Genomic DNA, 23,864 nt, shown 5'->3' with positions numbered 1-23,864 from the left:
CTGGCTCACCTCAAGCCCCTCAGCTCTCACCCTCAGCCTCTATTAAACCTTCCAAGCAGAGGAATGAAACCCTCTAGACCCTCTGGAGGAGGAGAATCCCATTTCCCAAAGCCTGCTAACACCCCAAGAATCCACACTGCACCCCACTATTCACAGCCTGGCTGTGCTCCATTCCCAAGGGAGCAAAAAGCTTCTGAGTTGCCAAATAAAGCCAGAGGAGATGGTTCCTCCCATCCATCTCCCCCCTGGAAATCTCACAGAGCTCTCTGTGGGTGTCTAAGCTGGTTAAATGCACGGGAGGGTCTCCCAAAACACACTGGGAATAAGTCAGATTAGGGGAGCTGCATTTCCACCTCGTATTTCTCCAACCCCTCTGCATCCCCCAGGCTGCAGCCAGAGCTGCTGAGCATGAGCAAGGAGCAGTAGGAGAGAAACCCACAAGCCTAAGAGAAAAGGGGAAAAAAAATAGCAATAAAGGCTTTGCTGCCTCCGTGGCTGGCTCGGGAGAGGCCGGGAGGCCGGTTAATGGATGTCAGTTCTGTTTCCATTGAAGAAAAGAAAAATCAATGAAGCCTCTTAGGCAGGCAGGGCACAGCCACAGCCCTCGTGCTGCTTTGCCTTCTCCTCACCCACAAACAGAGCTTGGATCCACATTTTCCAGCTCGGGAAGCAGAGCCAAGCAGCCCTATGGGTTCCCACAGAGGCAGGAGAAACAGGAACATCCGTAACCTGATCCTCCACTCTGCTCTTTACCTGCAGATGTTCACTCCCATGGATTTCTGCAGCAACAGCTGCAACAGGGTGGGAAGATCCTCGCCTCAAACTGCCACGTTGGCAGAGACCCCACTGCAGATGTAATTATAAAGCTGAAATTCTCTTCCCAACTACTTTTGGGGTTGAGTTTTTTATTGTACTCCTGCGGTTTTGCCACACTGACACGAGCAGCGCTTTGCTGGCAGAAGGGACCCGCTCTGGGTGGTCTCCATAGAGCTGGAGTTGGATTTTTCCCTTTACTGCCTCTGTTTCAGCCTCTCATGCAGAAAAGATGCAGCTCAGAAATTTTGTTAGCACTAAAAAGAATACTAATGAACTTGCAGGTTGCTGGGTGAGGCACCTAATGACAAGCCACATGCAGAATTGCTTAGCTGAGTCTCCTGGAAGTTTCAGAGATGAGATTTAAATGGACTCAGGATGCAACAACTCACCAAAAAAGCCATTTCTTCCCCTATTTCTGCTTAGTGCAGTACCAGGTGTTTTCCTGCTGCTCAACATCCTCATGAGGTTCTAATACACCTGATCAATGTTGGATATTTTCTATTCTGATCCTGTGACTTCCTCTAAATGCTGGGGTTGGGATTTATCACCTCACGAGCCAAGTTCATCCATTTGGACCCCGTTTCATAGCAAATGGAGAGAAAGAGGCACTGCTAGGACACAATCTGTCTGACCTATTTTAGACACCTGCCTTAGACTGGGATGAATTGCACCCTAAAAAGGCCCATTGCTCCTCAGTGACTGCAAAGGGGGACTGGACAAACACGCTCAGACACAGGCATCCATCATCTCGGACACCTGCAGTTACAGGAACAGGTATCCCAGACTGCCCTTCCTTTTCTGGGCTCCTATGGAAATGCTCACGGATCAAGCTTTTGGCAGAATTTTTGTCAGTTCCTTTGCTTTTTCTCTCTTTCCCCTTAGCCCATGTCCTCCTGTAGTCAACAGCAGACAGGACTCTGGGAGATGGGCTGGTCCTTCTCTCTTCCCAAGACCTGCTTGGATCAGACACCTAATTTCTGGATGCCAGAATTTCTGGATGGATCTAACTGGGAGCACAGAATCATGACAACCATGAGAGAGAATCAAAGCACCCTGGTTTAAGACATGGATGAAGCAGTCTCTGGCAAGAGCACACTGCTCTCCCACAGTTCATGTCTCACCCAGGCTGAGAGAGCCCTCCCAGCCCTTGGTGGACGAGTTGTCCAGCAAACAGCTGCAGCATCCTGGGGTAAGGATCAGAGCTCTGGAAAAGCATGGATGGGGCTCATTTTGGAGAGGAAACCATGCGTTACCAGAAATGAAAGATAAAGCACCACATCCGACCTAAGGCAAAGTCCATCTCCAATGAGGAGCTTTCTACAGCACCAAAAAATAGACTCAAATCTAATATCTCTCATGCTGGGGAAAAGTTGGATATGGATCCCATTTTCCAAACTGCCTTGTCTCCAAATAACATACCCTCATACATTTTTAGCCTTGAGTCCTACTGGGATGAGCTTATTCAATCGCGCTTTTCACCTGCACACCCCTGTCTAGCAATCTTCCCCAATAATTCGTGAAGCCTTTGGCCAATTTTAACTAAATTTGACAGAGGAACAGATGGCTCAAAGACATTAAGTACCTGCAAGTCTAGTGCAGATAGGCAGCCAGGTACGGGAGAGGGACGCTGCGAGTGCCCCACGGAGGGAAAGGCCACAGGAAAATGAGATTCATCCTCATCCGAACCTCAGAGAATCCACTCAGCACAAAGCCTTTCCAAGCGTCCTCACCACAGGCAGCAAATCATTGACTCCTACTTGGATTAAAATGAAGTAAACTTAAAAGAACCCCGGCTTTATCGGCCTCCGTGCCAGTCAGAGGATGGATTTTGCATATGAAATCAGAGCCTGTGTGACAACTCAGACAAAGGAGGAAAACCAACACGGAAGCAAAGTCAAGTTGCTGCCGGCACCAAGGAACTGCAGGAAATCTTGCACCAAACCTTCCCACATCTATCCAGAGCCCTTGGATGCTGCAGGCGGGGTGAGGGGATGACTGATGCAGCAAATTTTAGGTGGTTCCTGCACCAAATTTTTCTTGGCTCCATTCAAGGCATTTCTTGCACCAAGGGAGGGCACAAAACGATCTCAGCGGCCCCGGGCTGGCCCGGCACGCCAGACGCCAGTAATAGAGCTGCTCATCTATTTCCCATCAATGTATCTTCTTAATGAGGGAAGATGGCTTTTTAATAAATAAAAGCTTTCACCAAAAATAGCTGCACGGTCATCTATAATCCCCTGAAAACTTCTAAAGGTCTAAAGTTGAGGCGCAAAGCACAGAGCAGGAGTTAGCGGAGGGCGGTGAGGAAATAGGGCAGCCACTCCCAAACCTTTACAGCCAGGAGGAAATGCAGCACACCTTTTCTGCACACACCTGCACATGCCTCACCCTCCCAGCACTAGAGCAGCGTCAAAAGCATTTTGCAAACTAATATTCCCAAAGTCCCAGAGCTTAGGCAAGTACTTTTGTTTCTATTTCAGTGCAGGGGGGAAAGAGGCAAAGAGCAGCAAAATGCCTTCATTGGAAAGGGTGAGCTGGTGGCAGAGTGAGGACGGAGGAGGCAGCAGCACCCCCGAGCCAAAACCAGGGAGGGATTAGGCACTGAGCCTCGTGGCCACCTCCCCTTTCCTGTCTATCAGCACCATCTCCCCTCTCCTCCAAGTAAAGCAGATTTGTCCACAAAATCAGCTCCGGGTGGTGCAGCCTCGCCCAGCAGGTACAGATGGACTCGCTGATCAAGATGAATCATTTGGCACGTTCCAGTGACCCGGGCGCAACCGCAGAACGGGCTCTTTGCTCAGGGCCCTCTCCAGGGCCAGGGCATCGGGGACAAAAATGAGAGGAGCCTCCAAAACAGGCAGGGCCCCCACATCTGGCCCCTCCAGCTCATCTGCCCCCTCCCCACCAAGGTCTGGCTTGTTTGCCTCACCGAAGCCCCCTCCCCGCTCTCAGACAAGGTTAATAGGGTAGAGAGAGAGCATCTGTTTATGAGAAGGTTATCAAGTGAAAGGCAGTAACGCAGCCTCCAAACCAGCTTTTCATAGCCTCTTACTTATTATTTAATTTGGCTCCAGTACGTGAAATTAGGCTAATGGCTGTTAAGTGGTTAAGGCACGCACATTGTCCATCTGCCGAGAAGGCTCCAGGCCGTTGTTCTGTTTCAAAGGCTAAGGAGGAAAAATAATATGAGAGTTGCATGCTGTTAGTTTGAGAGCTCATAAATGCATTTTTTTCCCTCTTTCCCTCGCTTTTATATTTCTTTTATCTCCTGTGCTTTGCCTCTTGCAGCATTAGGAACTTCTGGAAAGCGAGTTACTGGCTTTATTATTTTTTTTGTCAGCGCTCTTATGCCTTTTTTTGCCTTTATTTTTTTTTTTTCTAAGCAGAGGGAAGGGTGAGCCAGCCCGTTCCAGCAATGCCACAGCCACCAGCTGTTGCAGCCTGCCCATTCAGCTGAGCTCAGTGCAGCATCCCCCATTTGAGAGCAGGAGAATTAAGCACAAAGCCCTGAGCTTTTGTTTCTTCTCCTTGACACCAGGACTGGCAGCTTCTCTCCACCAACACAACATCAGCTCTGCAGTTTTCCTTACGCACAATCTGGAGCGCTCAACCCCTCCCCACCTGCACTCCTTGCTGCATTTAATGAGCAGTTCTACACATTGCATGGAAGAAGGGTGTTTTTCTACACATTTTAAACCTTAAATGATGCAAGCTCAGGCTGGAGCTCCCTCTTCCCTTGAGTTTTGCACATAACCAGCACCCACGTGGATTCTCGGGTGTCTCGTACAAGAGCTGAGCTTGTTCTGTCATTACTTCAGAGGAATAATGAGGTCTCTCAAAGCTTTACTGTTTTCATGGGAGTTGTAGGAATGTAACCTCTCTGTAAAACCTGACCAAAACCAGGCAGCTGATTCACAAAAGCCAGCAGGAATGGTGAAGGGGAAAAGGGACACCTGGACCTCTCTTCCATGCATCCACAAAGAAGATGTGAATGACTTTAAGGCAGATGAGCTACAGACAGCAAGGCTAAACTGCATGTCAAACCTAGCCAAAAATCCTTGGAACCATGGGATCACAGAGTGGTTTGGGTTGCAAGTTTAAAGGTCATCCAGTCCCATCCCCCTGCCAGGGGCACCTTTTACTATCCCAGGTTATTCCAAGCCCTATCCAACCTAGCCTGGAACACTTTCAGCGACAGGGCAGCCACAACTTCTCTGGGCAACCCATGCCAGGGCCTCAGCACCCTCACAGGGATTGGGAATTTCATCCCAATATCCCACCTAACCCTGCCCTCTCGCAGTGGGAAGCCATTCCCCTTTGGTCCATCAGGCAAGGGAAACTGCTTGACCTGACAGCAGCCCTTGGAAGGAGGGGGCTCTGAGGAGGGGAACAGCAGGCAGGAAAGAGAAGGGAAGGAACCCTCCAGCCACTGCAAAAAAATAGGAGCCCAGAGCCATCTCTGTCCCTTGTGTAGGAGCTGAGCTGACTCTGAGTGAGGAGGGTTATTTATGGGGACACGAGGAAGGAGAAGGCAGCTGACGAGCAGATCTCATTTTCCTCCATTACTGCAACAACCCCACTTGAAATCCAACTTTATTTCTTCCTTTCCAAGCCAGGGAAAAAAGAAATAACTGAATGCCACAAACAAAGTCAGCCTTCCATCCTTGTTATCCCCTGATTTTGCCAGAGGTTAGCGGGATGGTTTCAGACTCGCAGCAGGGGAAACAAGCAGCAGTTGGCAGGTCCAGGAGAAAAGATTGGAGCATTTACCAACAGGCATTTACCTCACCCCTCCTGAAAGGAGCCCCCAGTGCTGCTTTTCCACAGAAACACTTTTCCAGGGCATAGCTGTGGCATCCAGGCTTGCCCATCTGCTCTATCTCCCCTGGCTTTATCCCTCTGTGCTGCCTCTCCCACCAGGTATCTGCATGAATTACTCCTCCCCACTTGTACCTTTGTTCACAGGGTATGTAAATATAAATACATATTTATCTTTTAAAAAAAATCTTTAAAATTTTTGCATATAAATATAGATTTCTTTTTTCATATTGGGGGTTGGCCCTAGATTATCTTTAAGGCCCCTTCCAGCCCGAGCGTTTCTATGATCCCATGATAAACACACACAAATTTGGTCTCTGTGTGCGCCGATGGCTGACACGTGCAGAACGAACTGTGCTCAGGGGGTGCTTTGTTATAACACTCAACCCCTAAATTCCCAGCCCTATACTCATTTTGACACTGCTCTCCTGCTTCCCCGCTGAACCTTACCCAAAACACACCATCCAGACTGTGTTTTTTGAGGAAAGATATGAGGAAAACAGGAAATTAAGCTGCTGGTGCTGCCTGACGGGAGGGTGAAGCGGCTTTGTGCTGGAATAACCAGCAAAGCGAGATGCTCAGCCCATGTCCTGCAGCTCTGCACCTGCTTATGCTGACAAATAACTGCCCAGCCTGCAGAGCATTCTGGGACTATGGAATGGAGCAGGATTTTTTCACAGAAAACTGCCCAGGTTTGGTGGACCAGTGCGGGAATCTCGCGCTGGTGCAGCAGTTTCTGGGGGGGGAAGTGAGCTGGTGCAATATTTTTACTTGACACTGGCAGAAGCCCTGCTCTGACACATTTTTCCCTGTTCTGCTGCCAGCGCTGTTTAATTCCCGTGGCAGGCTGGCGGGAGCGGCGAAGCGATCCTAGCAGAAGTCTGACACCAGGAGAGCTCTGTGTGAATAGCATATCCTGCAAATCTGCAGGATAGAGAACATCTGAAAACCAGGTTAAGGGATAAATACTGACAAGCCCTGACTGGAGAACAGAGTGTTCATTCAAACACCTGCATGAACTGGAGGATTGTTTCGGTTTTCCCTCTAAATGCTGCTGAACCAGGCGATAGAGCCACGCGGAAAAGCAGAAGGAGGAGGCAATTCAGAACCTCCAACCTGCTCCTGGAGTATGGGGGGCTTCCCATCTGAAAATGGGGGGAATTGGCAGGACAGGGTCTGCAGGAAGCATCCTTCAAGGAGTCCTACCCCGTACCATGCTGCCAGGAAGCATATGCAAGGAAAAGAAGGATTACAGCACTTTGCTTCTGATCATCCCTGTTTTGAAGGGGTTTTTTGGCCTTAGTCGCCAGCAATTTTGGCAAGAGGTTTCCCAAGCACTGAGCTGGCAGTTGTAGGGAAGAGGGTGGCTTTATACAAGACATAAAAATCCGGGGAGATGGCTTTGAACTAAAGCTGATGCAGGAGAAAGACAAAAAGGAAATATCCTCGTGGGCACAGCAGCTGCTTCAGCGAGACAGCAGGGAAAATTTGTGGAGAGGAGGCTGAGCTCAGAGTAGAGTTTTTCCCAGACTGCAGGATCACAGTGTGGAAGGAGGAGACCTGAGGAGGACAGGCTCCATATTTTTCCTCAGATTCCTTTAAGAAAGGGAAGCTTTGACCCCCTCCTCTCGTCTCAGGGGAGCAGGGAAAGAGGACAAGCTGCTCACAGCCTGCAGCCTCGCTGGTGGGACGGGAAATTGCTCTGCTCCTGCTGGGATCTGCAGCCCTGGCCTCTATGGGGAGTGATGGATGAAAGGGAGGGAGAGGAGGAGGAAGCTGTGTCTTAAGGCTCTGCAGCAGCAAATGGCCTCAGCGATTAGAACTGAGTGGGCAGCTGTGTATCACTCTGGATTTTCTGCCTGTTTCATCACTAGCAGTGACTCAGGAATATTCTTCATCGCCCTCAAGCGAGGATATGATCATTTTCTGCCACTTGAGATGAAGCTAATTTTACAGCAGCTTAGAGGGAGAGAGATGTCATGTGCTGATTTCTGTACTGTCTGCATCACCCAGTGCTGCAGCACAGCCAGGCCTTAGGTGCTGACAGCTGGAAGTTAAACCACCCTGCACCAGGACAGAAAATCCAGGGAAAGGGGGTTTGGAGCTTCAGGGCCCAGAAAGATGAGAACAGAAAAGCAGCACAGAATCAAGAATTCCCAGCAAGGAGAAACCTAACAGCATCCCTTCTCCAGGTCCATAGAATCCCAATGTGGTTTGGGATGGAAGGGACCTTAAAGTTCATCTTATTCCACCCCCTGCCATGGGCAGGGACACCTTCCACTATCCCAGGTTGCTCCAAGCTGGCCTTGGACACTTCTAGGGCTGGAGCAACCACAACTTTTATGGACAACCTGTGCCAGTCCTGTGCATTAGTAGGAGAAGTGTCCTGACTGCCTGAAGGTGTTGAATCTGCTCTGATAGGACAAGTGTGATGAGCAAAACTGATGGACAGAAGGCAGATCTCCAAGGGCTGATCTCACCACTCAAATCTAACCAGTCCCAGAGACTCCAAATTTACCAAAACCAAATCCTGGTGAGTGAGTAGCCCATTTTTCACAGAATTCCAGAGTGGTTTGGGTAATGGATGCAACCTTAAAGCTCATCTCAATCCAACTCCCTGCCATGTGCAGGGACACCTTCCACTAAACCAGGTTGGTTGCTCAAAGTGCAAAGCGTTCACAACGTTGGTGCCAAATCACTCCCTTGGCACATCAGATCCTGGGGCTGGCTGAGCTCCCCCTCTGATCCTATCAGAGCTTCCCATGGAGCTGGGATGAGACAGCAGCTGAACCAAGTGCCACCACCAGCACTGCAGCTGGGCTGCCCGGGCTCCTGGCTGGGAACCAGCACTGTGACCACATTCAGATGGGTTTTCTTGCTCACTGCTCAGGCCATTTATTTATTTCTGAGATGCACAAGCTGCCTTCTCACCAGGCCCTGGCAGTGCCTCACCAGGCTCCCTGTGCAAAGCCATGGTGTCCCAGCCACCGCCCAGCATGTGATGCCTTGACAGCCCTGGATTCGGGAGCTAACTGGCAGTGGAGGCTGCCTTTGCAGGGGGAACGGAGCAGTGCTGCCAGCTTTTCGTGACAAAGGGAGTGTTTATAACAGGCACGGTGACAGCTGTCCGAATGCCACATTTATTTACAAAACGTTCGTTAAATTACTGACAGTTGGCGCCGCGCGGGGAAGCTGAGAGGAGGAAGAGCTGACACGTCCCCGGCGCGCTCATTCGGCAGCCCCACGGTGCCTCCCAGCAGCCTCCCCTTGCAGCGTGGGTGGCACAGCCCTTTGCTCAGGGTGTCACTGCACCTTCTGTCCTCCCCTTCCCACCAAACCTGCAAGGGGATCATCCTGCAACCTCCCACCCACCCCAGAGGGTCAGTGACAGGACCCAGCACATCCCTCTGGCTGTCCTGAGCAGCCCAGACCCCTGCCAGGGGCTCAGAGACCCTGGCACAGAGCCCAGGATGCCCCTGTGGTTTTGATTATGACCCATGGAGCAAATTACCAACCCTGTATGAAGACCAGCAAGCCACAACATTTTAAGTAGAATATTAGTAAAGTTATCAAGAGGTAGAAAAGTAGATTTTAGAGTTTTTGGTATGGGGGTTCAGGGGGCAAGATGGAAGGAACTGAGCATGTCCAGCTTTTCTCCTTCTTCTTCTCGGCCTCCAACTTCTACTGTGATGTTGGCACTTACAGATTGGTTTAGAGTAGAAGCTCACTGTCTAACACAGGTGATAGGTATTGGGAAGTAATTGTAAATATTGTACACATAGTTTTTTGTATAAAGACATAACACTGCCCCAGGGGCAGGCAGAGTGCCTCAGACTGTCTTGCTGAGCTGATCTCAGCAGAGCAGGAGAAAATTTTTTATAGATAAGACACAATAAACAACCTTGAGACCAAGAAAAGAAGAGCCCTGACTCCTTCTTCGAGCACTGGGCTGGTAAAAGAGACTTTTGAACTTTTCTCGGGGTCACTCTGAGCAGCAGAGATCCCGACAGGTCAGAGCCACCAAGGTGGGTGAAGTTCCTCCTAACAATGCACGGCCACCAAGCCTGCTGCCTTTTCTAGAAAGATCAAGAGGATGTTGATAACCCTACGATCCCTTCAGGTTATTTCAGGCAGTGCCACTTGAATGGATGGAGGTCACCAAGAGCACCTCTGGACAGCCAAAAATGTCTGTGTTGTTTTCAGACTCACAGAGGTGGCTGAGGTGAAGGCCCCGTGTCTGCTGAGCAATGCCAACAGTCTGCAAGCTGCTGGCTTGGAACCAGCAAGGAAATTGCAGCTGCCATCCTCCAGTAGACAAGGACAACAGGAGAAATTTAGGAGCCCAGCTGACATGCACCAGTGAAAGCATCTCCCCTGGCCAGCCACCTCCGTGACGAAGCAACAACAACCCAAGATGGGATTTTGACTTTCTGAGCACAGAATTGTTCAGGCTGGAAAAGTCCTCCAAGACCATCAACTCCAACCATTCCCCCAGTCCACCACTCACCTGTGTCCCCAAGTGCCACATGCATGTGGCTTTTAAATCCCTCCAAGGATGAGAAGGGATTCCTCATTCCAGGGCTTGACATCCCTTTTGGTACAGAAATATCCCCTAATATCCAAACTAAACCTCCTCTGGTGCAATTTAAGGTTGTTTCCTCTTGACCTATCGCTCATTACTCGTGAGAGGAGACTGATCCCCACACCCTGCCCTGCCACAGAATGCGAGAGAGGGAAGAGGATCTTTAATTCCACTGGTCAAGGCCAACAAGATACCTTTGGCTCCTCGTGTTTGTAGAGGACTAAATCACATCCCTTGCACACACACACACCATGAGGAATCTCCAAACTGCTCCCTCCCAATGCTGCCACGTCCTGCCCTGACTCCCACACTGTGGAAGTTTGCAGAGCAAACACGGTCCTGACGTGCCTTGGCCAGCTGGAAGTTTGGCCTTGGAAAACATCACTCAAAACAAACTTTGTCTGATTCAAAACAAAGCAGCTCTTCCACAGAGTAGCAAGCAACGGCAGGGATGAAGTTTGATGGAAAAATTGACCCAAGAGGTAAAGCAGTTTTGAGGTGAGGAGGGCAAGATTTATTTTCAGCTAAAGGGAAACTGTGTGTGTCCAGAAACCCATTCCTTCTGAGACTGAATGAAATCAGGATCTTGCTACTTCTTATAAAACACTTTTAAACCAAATCTTGCTTTAGCTTCATCAGAGAACTTCCTGTAACACTTGAGAAAATGCTTCACTGAACTCACAAACTCAGATAAAAGGAAAGAAATACTATTTTTCCAAGCAAACCCAAACCTGCCCTCTCCCCCACAAGGCAATTCTAAGTCAAATCCTTTCCAGTCAAGGTATGCAAGAAAGAAATGGATTGTTTAATAAAAATATCTGGGTTTGAATTAAAAAAGAAAAAGTACTTTCTTATTTAACAAATGATAAAAACCTGAAATTTTTGAATGAAAGTAGACTCCCAGCTCCTGCTGAATAGTAATGGAAGAAAAAGGACTTGGAAAATACTTCCTTGAATTTTCACCTCAGTCACCTTTCCTTTGAGCTCATCAAGAGCTTTATACTGGACTGTGAGAAAGGAAAAGGGATGCAAGATAATTAAATGTTATCTTTATGGTTTTTAAGGTTATTTAAGGAATAAAGCCCTCCACATAAAATTGATTGAATTTGGAGGACTGAAGGATAACAACCTAAATATGCCTTCAAATATTACTGCTGTGCCTATCTGTAGGTCCAAAGTATCTTGAGATTTGGTGGTGTCTTTGAGCCTGGAGCTGCCCTGCTCTCCTTTCATACCTTTGAGAATTTGCTTTTCTCAACGGCTTCCTCTCATACTTCTTATTAGAGATGAGTAAAAACCACGAGGCTGAAAAACACGCTGCTTTTGCTGAACTGAGGATGTGAAGATGCGAAAATAATGATCCCACCATGACAAAAAAAGGGAAAAAGAGACTCAAAAATCCCAAGTAATGAATGTTTGGATCATGGCTGGGGCTCTGCATGTGTCTAATAAAACAGACACAGGTGTCAGAGCCATTTATGGTTGCAGGCACAGAGCTGGTCAAAATCTCCCATCTCTGGGAAAGAAATCCTGTGATATTTCACCAGCTGCTCATGTTGGAAGGTGGTTTTATCCCTTATTTACTCTGTCCTCATTGACATGCAGAGCTGGACTCACTCCTCTCCTGTTTGACCCTTGGTGTCCTTTCCTATTCAGCACTGTCCCCAAAGGTGTCCCCACCTTCAGACCAGGCTCAGCTCTCCAGACCTTGTCCCAGTTCTCTCCCAGATTTTTCCAGGGAAGAATCCAGCTGCAAAGTCAAGTTTGCCTGCAGATTTTCCATACCCACCCATCTGCCTCCTCACTTTGCACATAAACTAAGGATGCTTCCCAGCGTGACTGTGGCGGTGACAGCCAACACCACTCCCTGACAGCTGAAGAATCCTTATTTAAACCAGGATTTTTAATATCCTCATGATGGAGATGCTGTTGGCGGTTCAGCAGACGCTGCAGCAACCAGACAGCCAAGCCTGAGCCTCAGACTTGGCTCCTTCACAGCCTTGCACCTCTGAGAACTAAACCCAAGGAGAGCAGAAGGTATTTCCCACTTGCTTTGCGAAGGTGCCGCATGCAACAACGAGCAAACCCCGAGGAGAAGGAATTCCACATTGCTATTCCACACACAACCCGTTCACAGTCTGCATCCTGGAGCAGGACTGAAATGCTGTCTTCCAACCTGATCCCCAGTCCATTACAGCTGGGATAAAGACTCATGGTGACATTAATGAGCACTGGATCAGCCCCTTTGCTGGCATAAATCTCTCTGTCGCATCAGTGGGATTGCATTTTCCCCATTTGCCTGTTTGTTTGGCTCTGGATTCTCATTACAATTTCTATTAGCCCAGGCTCCCACTGATGTGGTCGTAGATTAGTTCCTTCCTGATTTTTTTTCCTCCGAAGGAAAATAAGGGTGTCTGAGCTCAAAGTGGCAGGTTTTGGCAGGTCTGGGGGGAAGAAAACAACTCTGTCTGATCAAGAAGAGAATTTTTCCAAGGGCACAGATTGGAGTAACTCCAGTGAGGCCAACAGAAGTGACAAATCCTTAGGCAAGCTAGAGACGACCCACATCCCCAGCCCACCTCTGTTAACACACACATGGGAGCTGCCAGTTCAGGGCTGCAGTGCCAGCAGCAGCGTGGCCCAGAGGGCTCTGCCAGGGTGGCACTGGGACAGCACATCAGGACAGCCAAAGGCCAGAGGTGAGGCCAGGTGCCATCCCTTGGATTAGCACCCACAAGTGCTAAGTTCCAAGGCTTACATCAGCTCGTGGTTCTGGTGAGGCAGCTTCAGAGCAGGCTTGGGGGCAGTGAGCAGCCCCACAGAGGCATTGCTTCCCCAGGTCCCAATATCCCTGATTTTACTTCAGCTCCCACCTAAGCATCCACCCTGCCAGCACCTCTGCAGCACCCCAGCCTCACACCAGGTACCTCCAACATGACAATTCCCTGCCATGGCCAAGCAAATACATCTCCCAATCCCCTCTTCAAACCCCAAGCAAGGGCAGGACATGGGTGGACACCTCTGGTGCCCTCCAGTAGGACACTTTTAGCATTTTCCTTGCAGAGGGATGAATCCTGCCACAAAGAGACTGCAACGCAAGCAGATGACTCATGGAGCAGAGAAAGGAAGCATTGCAATTGCTGTGCACGAATCAAGACATTTATAGGGCCTGGGAGGGCACCTAACGTCACACCAGGAGCTGAGGGCAGGGCTGACAACTGAAAATCCATTTCCTAAGCCTGCCTCAACCATTACAAACACCAGCCCAGCATGGCTCCACTGTGGGGCTGCTCTGGCCTCCCTCCCAAGGTGAAGCTTGTTTGACTTCAGTTTTTCCAGATGTGAGATGCTTAAGCCAGGGTGGAGATGCCAGCTCCACAAAAGCCCACTTGTCCCCTAGGAGACCCCAGCTCCAGTGAACCAGAGGCAGCAGCTCTACCAGGGAAGCTATAAAGGGAAACCCTCCTCTGGCACAGCAATCAGGAGCTTGTCTCATCTCAGATGGAAATTGCACTCAGGGAAAAAAAAAAAAAAAAAAAAAAAGAATAATCCATGCATATGACAATTTTTTTTCACCACTTTAAGCTGATTCCATCTCGGAGATGGGAGAGAGGTGGCAGAGATTTGCTGACATGTCACTTTTGTAATAAACTCCTCTTTCAGAAACGTGCCATCACCAGCAGAGCAATTGGCTCGTGAGCGACAAACCCCACACATGGGGCTCCTGCAGCCTCTCCCAGGGGCATCCCCAGCAATGTGGGGACAAAACCCTGACCAGAAAGGAGGACCCAGCAAGAGGAGAGAGGCAGGGGTGAAGTGGCACCCTGAGGGATGCAGGACATGCTCTGCTCCTTCCCCACCTTAATGCAGGAGGGGTCACCACAGCCCTGAATTGATTCCCTAAACCTCAGGATGAAAAGGGGAGAGGTTTGAAGGAGAAGGACAGAGGTGGTGGATATTGGAGAATTAGTGGAATTAACTTAGGTTAAGACATGAGTGCACAGCTTGACTCCATCCCTACAGGGCTGCTGGAAGCTGCTCCCAGCCCATCCCAGGTGCTCAGAATTCCTTTACTGCTCAGGAACTGAGAAGAGCAAAGGTGTGACACCTTGGCCTCTGCCAGCCCCAGCTATATCTCCCTCTATGGCCTTGGGAAGTAGGCAGGCAGGCAATCAGGAGTCTCTGAAATAAATAACTGCAGCAGGTTATTTATTTCCTGAAAACTACCAGGTGCTGAGCGTGGAGACCATGGGGATGGGATGGCTTTTCCACAGGTCTGGGCCCTGGAGAGGCAGATGAGCACTGATCTGGAAATCAGGAATGTGGTGGTTGTGCAGGGAAGGGGGGCAGTTGGCTGGGCAGGGCAGGAGATGGGAATTCCTAACTTGGGGTGTTCTCAGCTGGTGGGACAGGGTGGACAAGTAACACTCCCTCAGTGGGGTTATTGCAGCTCAGAGTGGGAGTGGGAGCCTGGAGCAAGACGGACACAGAGCTGGGCAGCCAGCAGAGGAGGGTTAGTAATCATGGCTGGCCCCTTTCACCATCATCCTCTTCCCTGTCTGGCTTTTGTTACTCACACCAGGAGCCCAGCCCAGTGCTGGGCACTGCCCTCTGAGCCCCCCTAAACCCCCCATGACTCAGCCAAGGCTTTCCCAGGCACAGACAGCCTGGAATGGGTTCCCCTGGCCTCCTCCCCCTGCAGGATTTCTGCACTCATTGACTGCAAACCACAAAGGCGGCTGCCCAAAACCTCAGTGAGAATCACCCTCACTCAAACACTGGCAGGAAAAGCACTGGGGGGGACTTGGAGGCTCCCCCAGGACCTGGGTGCTGGAACACATCACATTTACCCATTGGAGATCATTCCTATTTTTCTATGACACAATAAAAACACAGCGAGGCAAATTCCTGTGAATAAAAGGGAAAAGATGGGGCAGCAAAGAGTCGCAGAAAACAGACCCATCTCTGAAAAATAGTCTTTTCTGCTTAGCAAACAAGCACTTTCTGTTTGCACCCATCAAACAAACATGCTTGATTTTGTTTTGTTTCACAGCCAAGTCATCATTTCTCCAAAATTATTTCAAGAGCACAACAGGGGCCAAATAAATTTGCAAAACAGGCTTAGGTAAAGAATGACAGAGCTCAGTGGCAAAGCTCACAGCCCTTTTCAAAGCCTGCATGGAAACCACAGGAAACATCAGGGTTAAAAAAAGCTTTGCCTTATGTTTAACTCAAATTTGACTTCTAGTGTTGGAATCAAAGAGGGGAATAAATGAAGGCATTGCATCACCCTGCCAAGGAAACCAGAGGAGATGGAGAGAGGAGCACCGTGGATTCGGGGGGACACCATGCAGGCGCCTGTGCTGCTGATGGGAATGTCAGAGCCTCGCCATGGAAAGCGCTGACTGATGCCAATTAAAGTGAAATCATAATCAAGCCATTTGTTTTGGTGCCCAGAGAGCTGCTCCAAAGGTCTCAGCAATGCCTGGACTCGGTTCAAGCACTGGGTGGAAGTTCAGGATGGGTCCTCTCAGCGTGAGCCACTCGCTGCTGGTGAGGGCAGAGCTGTGTGGACATGGTGGGAGGGGATGAAGATCAGCCTCACCCTCACAATCTGTGCTTAAGGACACAAGGAAGGACAGAAAACTGACTTTCACCTGCACACAACTCCTCAGTGTAACCCCAAAGGCAGGACCAACACATCCATCAGTAAAAGCACAGTACTGTGACACAACACCCTCAAACCCTTTCCCTATTCCCCCAGGCTTTGCTGCACCCAGGAGTAAATCCTACCCCTCCTATCCCAGGCAGCAGCCCTAAACCAACATCTAAAGCTTGATTTAAATGAAATACAGTGATCCAAAGTGCTGGTACCCACGACATGCCTGTACCCTCCAGCAGAAACATCACGAGATGGAAGGAAATACCTGAACACCTCCAACGTCTCTGGTCCTAAACTGATTCCCCACAGTGGATTGTACAGAGCAAAGCCTTTTCAACAGAGAAGTCTCCTTGCAGCTTTCAATCCAGCTTTTTTCCCAGCACTGAATTCACTCTGCTTGGAGGGACAGAGCTGAAAAGAGCCTCTTGGCAGGGCACTGCTGTTTGACAGCAGCTTGGGCTCCTCAGCACCTGCCACCCCAATAAAATAACCTATTTCCAGCAGCCAAGGCCTCTCCCTTGGGAAGAGGGTGGGACAGGATTTCCAAGTGCTCCAGAGAAAGAGCAACTTCTGCTGCTGAGTTTTCAGCTTGTTCTTCCCTTTTGGCATCTGTGAAACACCAAGAAGGGACCTCTAGAAACAACTCTCCTTCCAAATCCTTGGCTGCAGCTCCCTGTCCTCCCACCTTGCATGGAAATGAGTGGGATTGGATTAGACCTGATTTTTTTTTTCCCCCTTTTCTGACTGCCACCCATGCAGGGTTGGGCAGGAGGTGGCCAGGGGCATGGCTGGGGTCTGCCAGAGCCTTTATAGCAGCATTGCTATTCTGCACAAGTTAAACTCCTCCACAACAGATCGATGGGCACGCCAGGCTGGGAGGGGAGCAGGCAGGAAGATTCATGCTTCCTTGATTTCCTCAGGTTTTCACATGCTCTGCTCCTCCTGGCTCCTGCCACAGTGCAGCATGACAGGGACTGACCAGGGGATGCAGCAACGTCCCACTGCCTGCTGGGCCAAGTGCTCCCACCTCAAACCAGCAGGAGAACACCTCCAAATGCCCAGGCAAAGCCACACCTGCATGTCTCTGTCACCAGAGCAGAGCACTGAGCTGGTGGTGGCAGCAAGCCATTCATTTCCAGGAGCAATCCCTGCTCCAGGGGCAGGACAGCAGGAATGTCATCAGCACAGGGGGAGCAGAATCTGCACAAGCTGCACACCCCAAAGCCCACGTGCCCCTCTCCTGGGGCACACCTGTATTGGCAAGGCACCTATCAAGGGACAGGGACATCCCCTGTCACCAGAGTGGCTCCCAGCTCTACAGGGATGCATCCATGGCAGCTCTGGGATGATGGCACACTGCTGTCCTCCCCAGAGCCACCTCCCAGGGACAGGATTTGTCACCTTTCCCATGAAACGTCCCTGACAGAAGAATCCCTCCTGCTGACTCACCCAAGCTTCCCTTTGTTCTCCTCCAGCACCAGTGACCACCCAGTGCCAGGGCAGAGCACCTCAATCCACGGTGTGGATCAAGATCCCTGATCTATGCCCAAAACCCCATGCAGGCCCCCACAAGAGCCTCTTCCCATAAGTTTGCAGAGCACCCACCCAGCTGCTGCCACCCCGTGTGTTTCACTGCCCAGACCCCCTGTAACCCTCCCTCTTTGACAGCAGGATCTGTAGGAATTTTGGCACTTGGAAGAACACAGCGATTCAGGAAAGAAAAAGAGCTACTATTTTTTTAAGCCAAGCTCAAATTCCTAAGCAAGACACTCCATCCTCTGCCACCTTCTCCAGCCTCTTTGCCCAGTTGTGCCATGACAAGACAAACCCAGGGGAACGGCCACAACACAGCTCCCACCCTCCCAGGAGCACACAAGATTTGGCTTCAAACAACTGAGTTGCAGGAAAATTCCTGCTGAAATTCCTCCTGGGGCTTTTTTATCTGCCCTGGCTTGGCACCTGGGACAACACAGCAATTCAGGAAAGAAAAGGAGCTACTTCTTTTTTTAAGCCAAGCTCAAATTCCTAAGCAAGACACTCCATCCTCTGCCACCCATTCTCCAGCCTCTTTGCCCGGTCGTGCCATGACAAGACAAACCCAGGGGAACGGCCACAACACAGCTCCCACCCTCCCAGGAGCTGGGAGCTGGGGAGGGGGACGCAAGATTTGACTGCAAACAACTGAATTGCAGGACAATTCCTGCTGAAATTCCTCCTGGGGCTTTTTTTCCTGCCCTGGCTTGGCCCCTTTCCGCGGGCTGGCCTAAGGCAGGAGTGCAGTGTCACCGCACACGCCCAGCTGGCCCCGCAGATGTCGGTGTCACCTATGCAATGCCCCGGAGGAGCAAAGTCGCTCCCGAGCATGCCGGAGTTGCAAGCGCCGCTTCCCAGCGCTGCAATTAAAACCTGGCTTTTGATTTTTAATGTCCCTATCAAACATCCTCTGGGATGACTGCGCCCATCTGCTGTGAGGACAGGGACGAGTGTCTGGGCATAAGATGTCCCAGAAATTATGCTGAGCTAAATTACGGATTCCTTGGCAGCCCCTGAACCCCTCGGATCGCTGCTGCAGGAGGCAGGACCCTGGTGCAACGCCCAGCCCCCATCTCTCCCCTTCCCATGGAGGGAACGCTGCCAGGGAGCAGCAGCCCCTGCCTCTGGAGCGCAGGGATTTTTAAGGAACGGAGCATTAACCTGCCCCATCCTGCACTTCCCAATCCAGCAGGTCTGCACCTGAGATAGAGGCACAAAGCCACACCAGGGGGTCACCAGCTCACCCTTTCCCCAGGCTGGGGCGGTCTGACACGGGTGCAGACACCCCGGGCACTGCACGCCAGGAGCAGAGCAGGATTCATCTGCACCGAACGCGGCCCAAGTGCCCGAGCCACGGTACCGACAGCAGCAACCGAGCCCCTGCCTCGCACTGTTGGGGGGCAGGACGCCCAAAGGGAACCACATCCCCTTATTTTTCATCCCCCAGTAACTTTCCCGAACACAACTGGGAGGGCTGAGCCCAAGCCCGATCCCCCGGCGCTCCAATCTCTCAGCTCGTTGCCCGGGACCATCGCACACCGCCAGCCGGCACGGCGCATCCCCAGCGGGGAAACTGAGTCACGACCCCAAAGTCACCACGCAAGCAGCACCCCCGAGCCCCCCAAGCCCCCGTGCAGCTGCTCCTACCTGAGCGTGGCGCTCTCCCCTTGCCGCACTGTCACGTTGTCCATGGCTTTGGGGAAGGTGGCATCTCCGCTGCGCACGGGCACTCCTGCGGGCACAAGGAAGAGCAGCCTGAGACAGAGGACGACCAGGCACCTCCAGGGCAGGGCCAAGCACCCACCGACCCCCATCCTGGGCAGCGGGGACTTTTCCAACAGGCAAAAAACACACCCGACAAGGCGAAAAGGGGGAAGGGGTGGGTGGAGAGGAGGGATGGGGGGGAGCAAAACCACCGGGGCGAGCGCTGCGGAGCTCCACGGAGATCAGGAGAGCCCCCGGCAAGGCTGGCTGCGAGCGCTGAGCCTGCCGAGCGGCATCGGAGGGAGTCCCGCTGTCCTCGGGCGAGGGAGGAGGACGGGAGGGCCGGGGGGAGGAGGAGGAAGAGGAGGAGGAGAAGTGGCAAAGGTGCTGGGCGAGCCGGTTCTTCGGGCAGCAGTCCGAGGCTCACTTGGGCGAGGAGGCGCCGGGGGGGCCCGGCTGTACCCCACTCCCGCACGCTTGTCCCGAGGCGGGGGCAGTCCAAAAACCAATAAAAACCCCAAAAAAACACCCCCGAGGCGAGCTAGCAAAGGTGTCCAGGCGCAAGAAGGCACAGCGGGCAAAACCCTTCGGGATGCCCTGCAGCTCCTCTCCTCCCGCCCCGCTGCCGGGGGACTGCTCCAGGCGGGATGCAGAACGCGGGGATGTCAGGCTGCCGGAGCCCCTGGCTGGCCTCAGCGGCGGGCGGGGGGGATGCGGGGGGGCGGCGGCGACAGCAGCACCCCGGCCCCGGCCGGCAGCATCCCCGGGGTTGTCATGGCAGCGGCTCCAGCGCTGCCCGGCGCCTCGGCTCCCGCACGGCCCGAGCCCCGCACACGGGCGGGCGGGCGGGCGGCAGCGGGGCGGGATGCGCAGGAGGACACGCACATTAACCCCTGCCGCGCCGCGCTCTGCGGGGGCATGGCAAGACCCCCCCCCCCGCTCCTTTCTCCTCTCTCTCTCCCCCTGCGCTTACCTGTGTCCCGCAACCAGCGCCGCACAACTCTCCCCTTTGCCCTCCTCTACCTCTGCACCTTCCCCATCCCAGGCGGCAAAGTCACTGTGCAAGAGGGGAAACTGAGGCACGGGTAATATCCCCCCCCGGCAGGTGATGATGAGGAGAGGCAGGAGCGTGTCCTCCTGGTCCCCTGCACCTCACAAACACAGCGTGAGCTTAAGTGGCAAATTCCTCCCCAGCCGCAAGCACGGTCCCCGTGTACTTTTTATCAGCTCATAATTTAACAAATATCACATTTGCTTATGCCGAGTAATTCCTCCTTCCCTCCGCTAGTGGCTAGACACATTAATATTTCCAGGCACAGTTCCATGCTGGTAAAAAGGTGCTGGGGAGCATCCTCAGAGTAGAGAGTCCTGGAGGCAGCAGTCAAATCACAGCTCTTGGGGTCCTGCACCCCTCAAACCCCCCAGCTGTCACAGCCCAGCCTCAGGAAACACCAGATCTCCGCCCTTGCTGTGCCCAATGCCTTCCCTGCTTTGCCTTACCCAAAAATCCTCCCTCCATTCCCCCACCGTGTGCTCGGCAGCTTTTGCACGGCACCAACGTGGGGTGGTGGGGTTTGTTTTGTGGGTTTTTTTTTTTGTTGTTTTTGAGTTTGCTGCTGGCAACCTGAGCTGGATTCAAACCGGTGACCTAGATGTGAAAGGATCCGTAGCCCGTTACTAATCCCTGGAGTCTCCGAATCCCCTGTAAACTACTGCTTAATTCACTAACTGTGCTATTTAATCTCTAAAACATTATGAGCTGTGCCGGGCAGAGGAAACACTCCATCAAATAAAGCTTTATTATTATTGTGCATGCTGGCTGGTCATACGAGAAGGGGATTGCTCTGCAAGTCTCTCTACTTTTTCCTTGTCTGAAGGTTCTCTGCTCCTTGAATTTAGCGCTGGTGGGACGTGCTGCCTCCAGCCCTGTGTTTTCCCAGAGGAAACAGCAGCTTTGCCCAGCTCTTGGCACAAGGACTTTAATCCCCGCAGCGAACTCGGCTGTCAGAACTGGCAAGGGAGGGGGGAACGCCGCATTCAGCGGATCCTTTGGGGCCACAAATGACATGGGAGGGGTCTCTGAAACCTCACTGCGTAAGGAGAGACCGTCAGAGGCAGGGGAAAAGGCTGTCCAGGGCTGGGTACAAGACAGCAGAGAATAAAACACAGCAATCCTGCTGGTGGCTGCGGCATCCAGGCACCCCTGGCAGGATGGGGACCCCCCGGGATACCTGCAGCACCATCACACAAGAGCTCGCTCTTTGTGGGGCCGCTCCTTTGAATGGGCAGAGACCAACTCCTGTGTCAGCAAAAGCAGAGGGATTCCAATAACCACCGCCAGTTAACCTCTTAACACGGAATTCAGCCCCGCATCGCCAGGAGCATCTGAAATTACGAGCTAAAAAACAACTCCCTGCACTGAAAGCACGCGAGGCTGGGGCAGATGTGACCTGCAGAGCTGTTCCAGCCCTTGCCAGGGCTGAATTTGGCCCACTGTTAGGAGATCATCAGCAGCATTGTTTGAAAATCCCAAGGAATTTACATCCAATATGCTCCTGCATACTAAAGCCCGGCAGAATCCCTGCTCTCCCTCCCTCTCTTGCATACATACAATGTACATATAAATCAGCCTGTCACAGCTCGTCTCTTTTCTGACAGCAGTAATTGCTTCGGACTATAAAAATATCTATAGACAATAAACACAACGCGGGAAAACAGCAAAGAGAAAACCAAATCAAGGTTCCTTTAAATAATTCAGTTGCTCCAGCAGCAGTGGAGCCAGCAACTGAGTCCAGCTGTGAAGGTTCAGCAGCGAGAGAAAGAGAGCTTTGTAGCCTTCTCTGGGGATGAGAGAGTCTTTTTTCCTTCATTGGGTTTTGACCACAGCAGCAGCAGAGTTTGCTGCACACGGGCTGAGCCCATCTGAGCACCAAACAGCCTCTCGCTTTCAGCTTCTTCCCTTTCTTCCTACTTAGGTGAAAGTCTTTTTTTTTTTTTCCCCTCCTCCTTTCGAGCAACAGGCAGGAGGCAAACACAACGAGCCGAGCACAGCACGTTCGAGGTGTGTCTTTATCTCCGTATCCATCTCACTGCTCTCCTTCCCAGCAAGGCTAAAGGCCCCCCTCTCCTGGCAGAGACCACAAACAGGGCAGCAGGAGCAGCAAGGGCTGGACAGGGTGGGAAGTGATGCACGACAAGGATGGAGCCAGGAGAAGGATTTTCCCCGTGGGAGATGGCAGCTGGACGGGAGGATTCTCTGAAAGCCTGGATGGAGAAGGGGTCAGAAGGAGCAAGGCCCTGGGGGTTTGCTTCCCAAAGGAGAATCTCCGTGGATAGCTGGGGAGGAGGAGTTCAGAGGCAGAGCAGGGAGCAAATCAGTCCCAAAAATGTCCCACAGGGAAGAATGGTGGCATTTGGATTGCTGCAAGGGACCCCGACTCCTTCTGCAAGGACCCTCCCAGCAAACACTGCCCCAGTCTCGGGCTTTTCATGCAGAACCAAGCCTTAAGCAGCTAATCTGCAGATCTGGTCCCAAAGGCCGATAATCAGATGCAAATTCGCAGTTCAAGTTCCTCTATCAAGGGAAACAACAACATTGCTGCATTTTCTCCTGCTTCCTCCGAAGTCTCCAGCAGGACTCTGTCTTCTATTTTATTGTAGCTGCTTGCAGGTCCAAATTAAAGATCCTCCCATCCTACAGACCTGTCTGCAAACCTATATCCACACAATCCTACACCTCCCCACACCAATGGATTTCATTCCTGGAGAACAAAAAACTACTTTCAATAAGTAGGTCATAGCAAGGCAATTCGTACAGCCAGATTTTCCTTTTAATTCCTTTTTTTCCCTTTTCAGGGAGTTGATAGATGGCAATCTATAGCCCCAAAGTGGAAATTTATTTTTAATCTGAAACGGCCAAATATGATCAGAAACGTAATTTATGCTCGAGACACTCTCGTTCCTTCCGAATGAAAACACGATTTTACAACGGCAGCCGTGCTATCGCATACCACATTATTCTCCAATAAGCTCCGAGTTGCACAAAAAGTGCTTAATTTCCTTGGCATTCGTCAGGTGAATGACACACGAGTCCGGGGGAGCTTTTCCTGAATAACTGCTGAGCTCTCCGTGTCCACAGCCATTCACCGAAGCCACAAAGGACGCGGGCTCTAACTCCGCTCACTGCCTCGTTTATGCCCTCGTTAGCGGTGGCCCCAATTAAAGAACAATAACTGGGAGCCTTACTTGGCCGGAGCCGTTCGGAGCCCTTCTCGCCCCAAAGGCATTCCCGCTCCGAGCTGCAGGAATCGCCTGTTCGGGGCTGTTTCTGGGGCAGGTTTTGGAATGCAAGCAGCATCCTCATGGGCGCTCAATCCCTCCCAGGCAGGGACTCCCAGCACCCTCCTCACGGTGCTTAAAAACAACGCAGGAGACCCCATTAATCCCTGCTAGAGACGCTGTTAATATTTAACTGCAGTTTAGATAAACTTACAGTAACCATCCTATTAAATTTCAATAAAATGTGCTTTTGGGAGCCTTCCCCTAAAGCCACGCTGCCCTGCTCTGCCTGCACTTTGCACCAAGTGCCTCGCAGTAAAAAAAAAAAAAAAAAAAAAAAGAACATTTTGTTTGCCCTTTAAAAAACTGCTGGGCTCGGGTTTGTCGCTTGCTCTCATCGTGCTCAGGGACTTTGGAATTTTCAAGCACGAATTAACTCCTTCCAGGGCACCCTCGGCAGAGCTGCAAAGC

General features: G+C 51.5%; 1 protein-coding gene across 6 annotated transcripts in view; it reads right to left on the bottom strand.

Moving 5' to 3' along the window:
- Positions 1 to 23,864, bottom strand: part of NTM (neurotrimin) — a 390,965-nt gene that overhangs the window by 128,417 nt on the left and 238,684 nt on the right. The window contains exons 1-2 of one of the 6 annotated variants that reach the window (XM_066564276.1): positions 20,089 to 20,107; positions 19,059 to 19,143 (exon numbers count right to left, since the gene is read on the bottom strand). In XM_066564276.1, coding sequence (XP_066420373.1) covers positions 19,059 to 19,102 — 44 coding nt within the window. In that variant the 5' untranslated portion in view covers positions 19,103 to 19,143; positions 20,089 to 20,107. Of the gene's footprint in view, positions 1 to 19,058; positions 19,658 to 20,088; positions 20,108 to 23,864 lie in introns of those variants that run through there. The other 5 variants (XM_066564275.1, XM_066564274.1, XM_066564272.1 and 2 more) reach the window with 5 other exon arrangements.

This window comes from Molothrus aeneus, chromosome 22 (genome assembly GCF_037042795.1).
Source record: "Molothrus aeneus isolate 106 chromosome 22, BPBGC_Maene_1.0, whole genome shotgun sequence".
NCBI classification, from domain to species: Eukaryota; Metazoa; Chordata; class Aves; order Passeriformes; family Icteridae; genus Molothrus; species Molothrus aeneus.
Note: the sequence above shows the minus strand (reverse complement) of the source record. Positions and strands in the feature narration are given on the sequence as shown.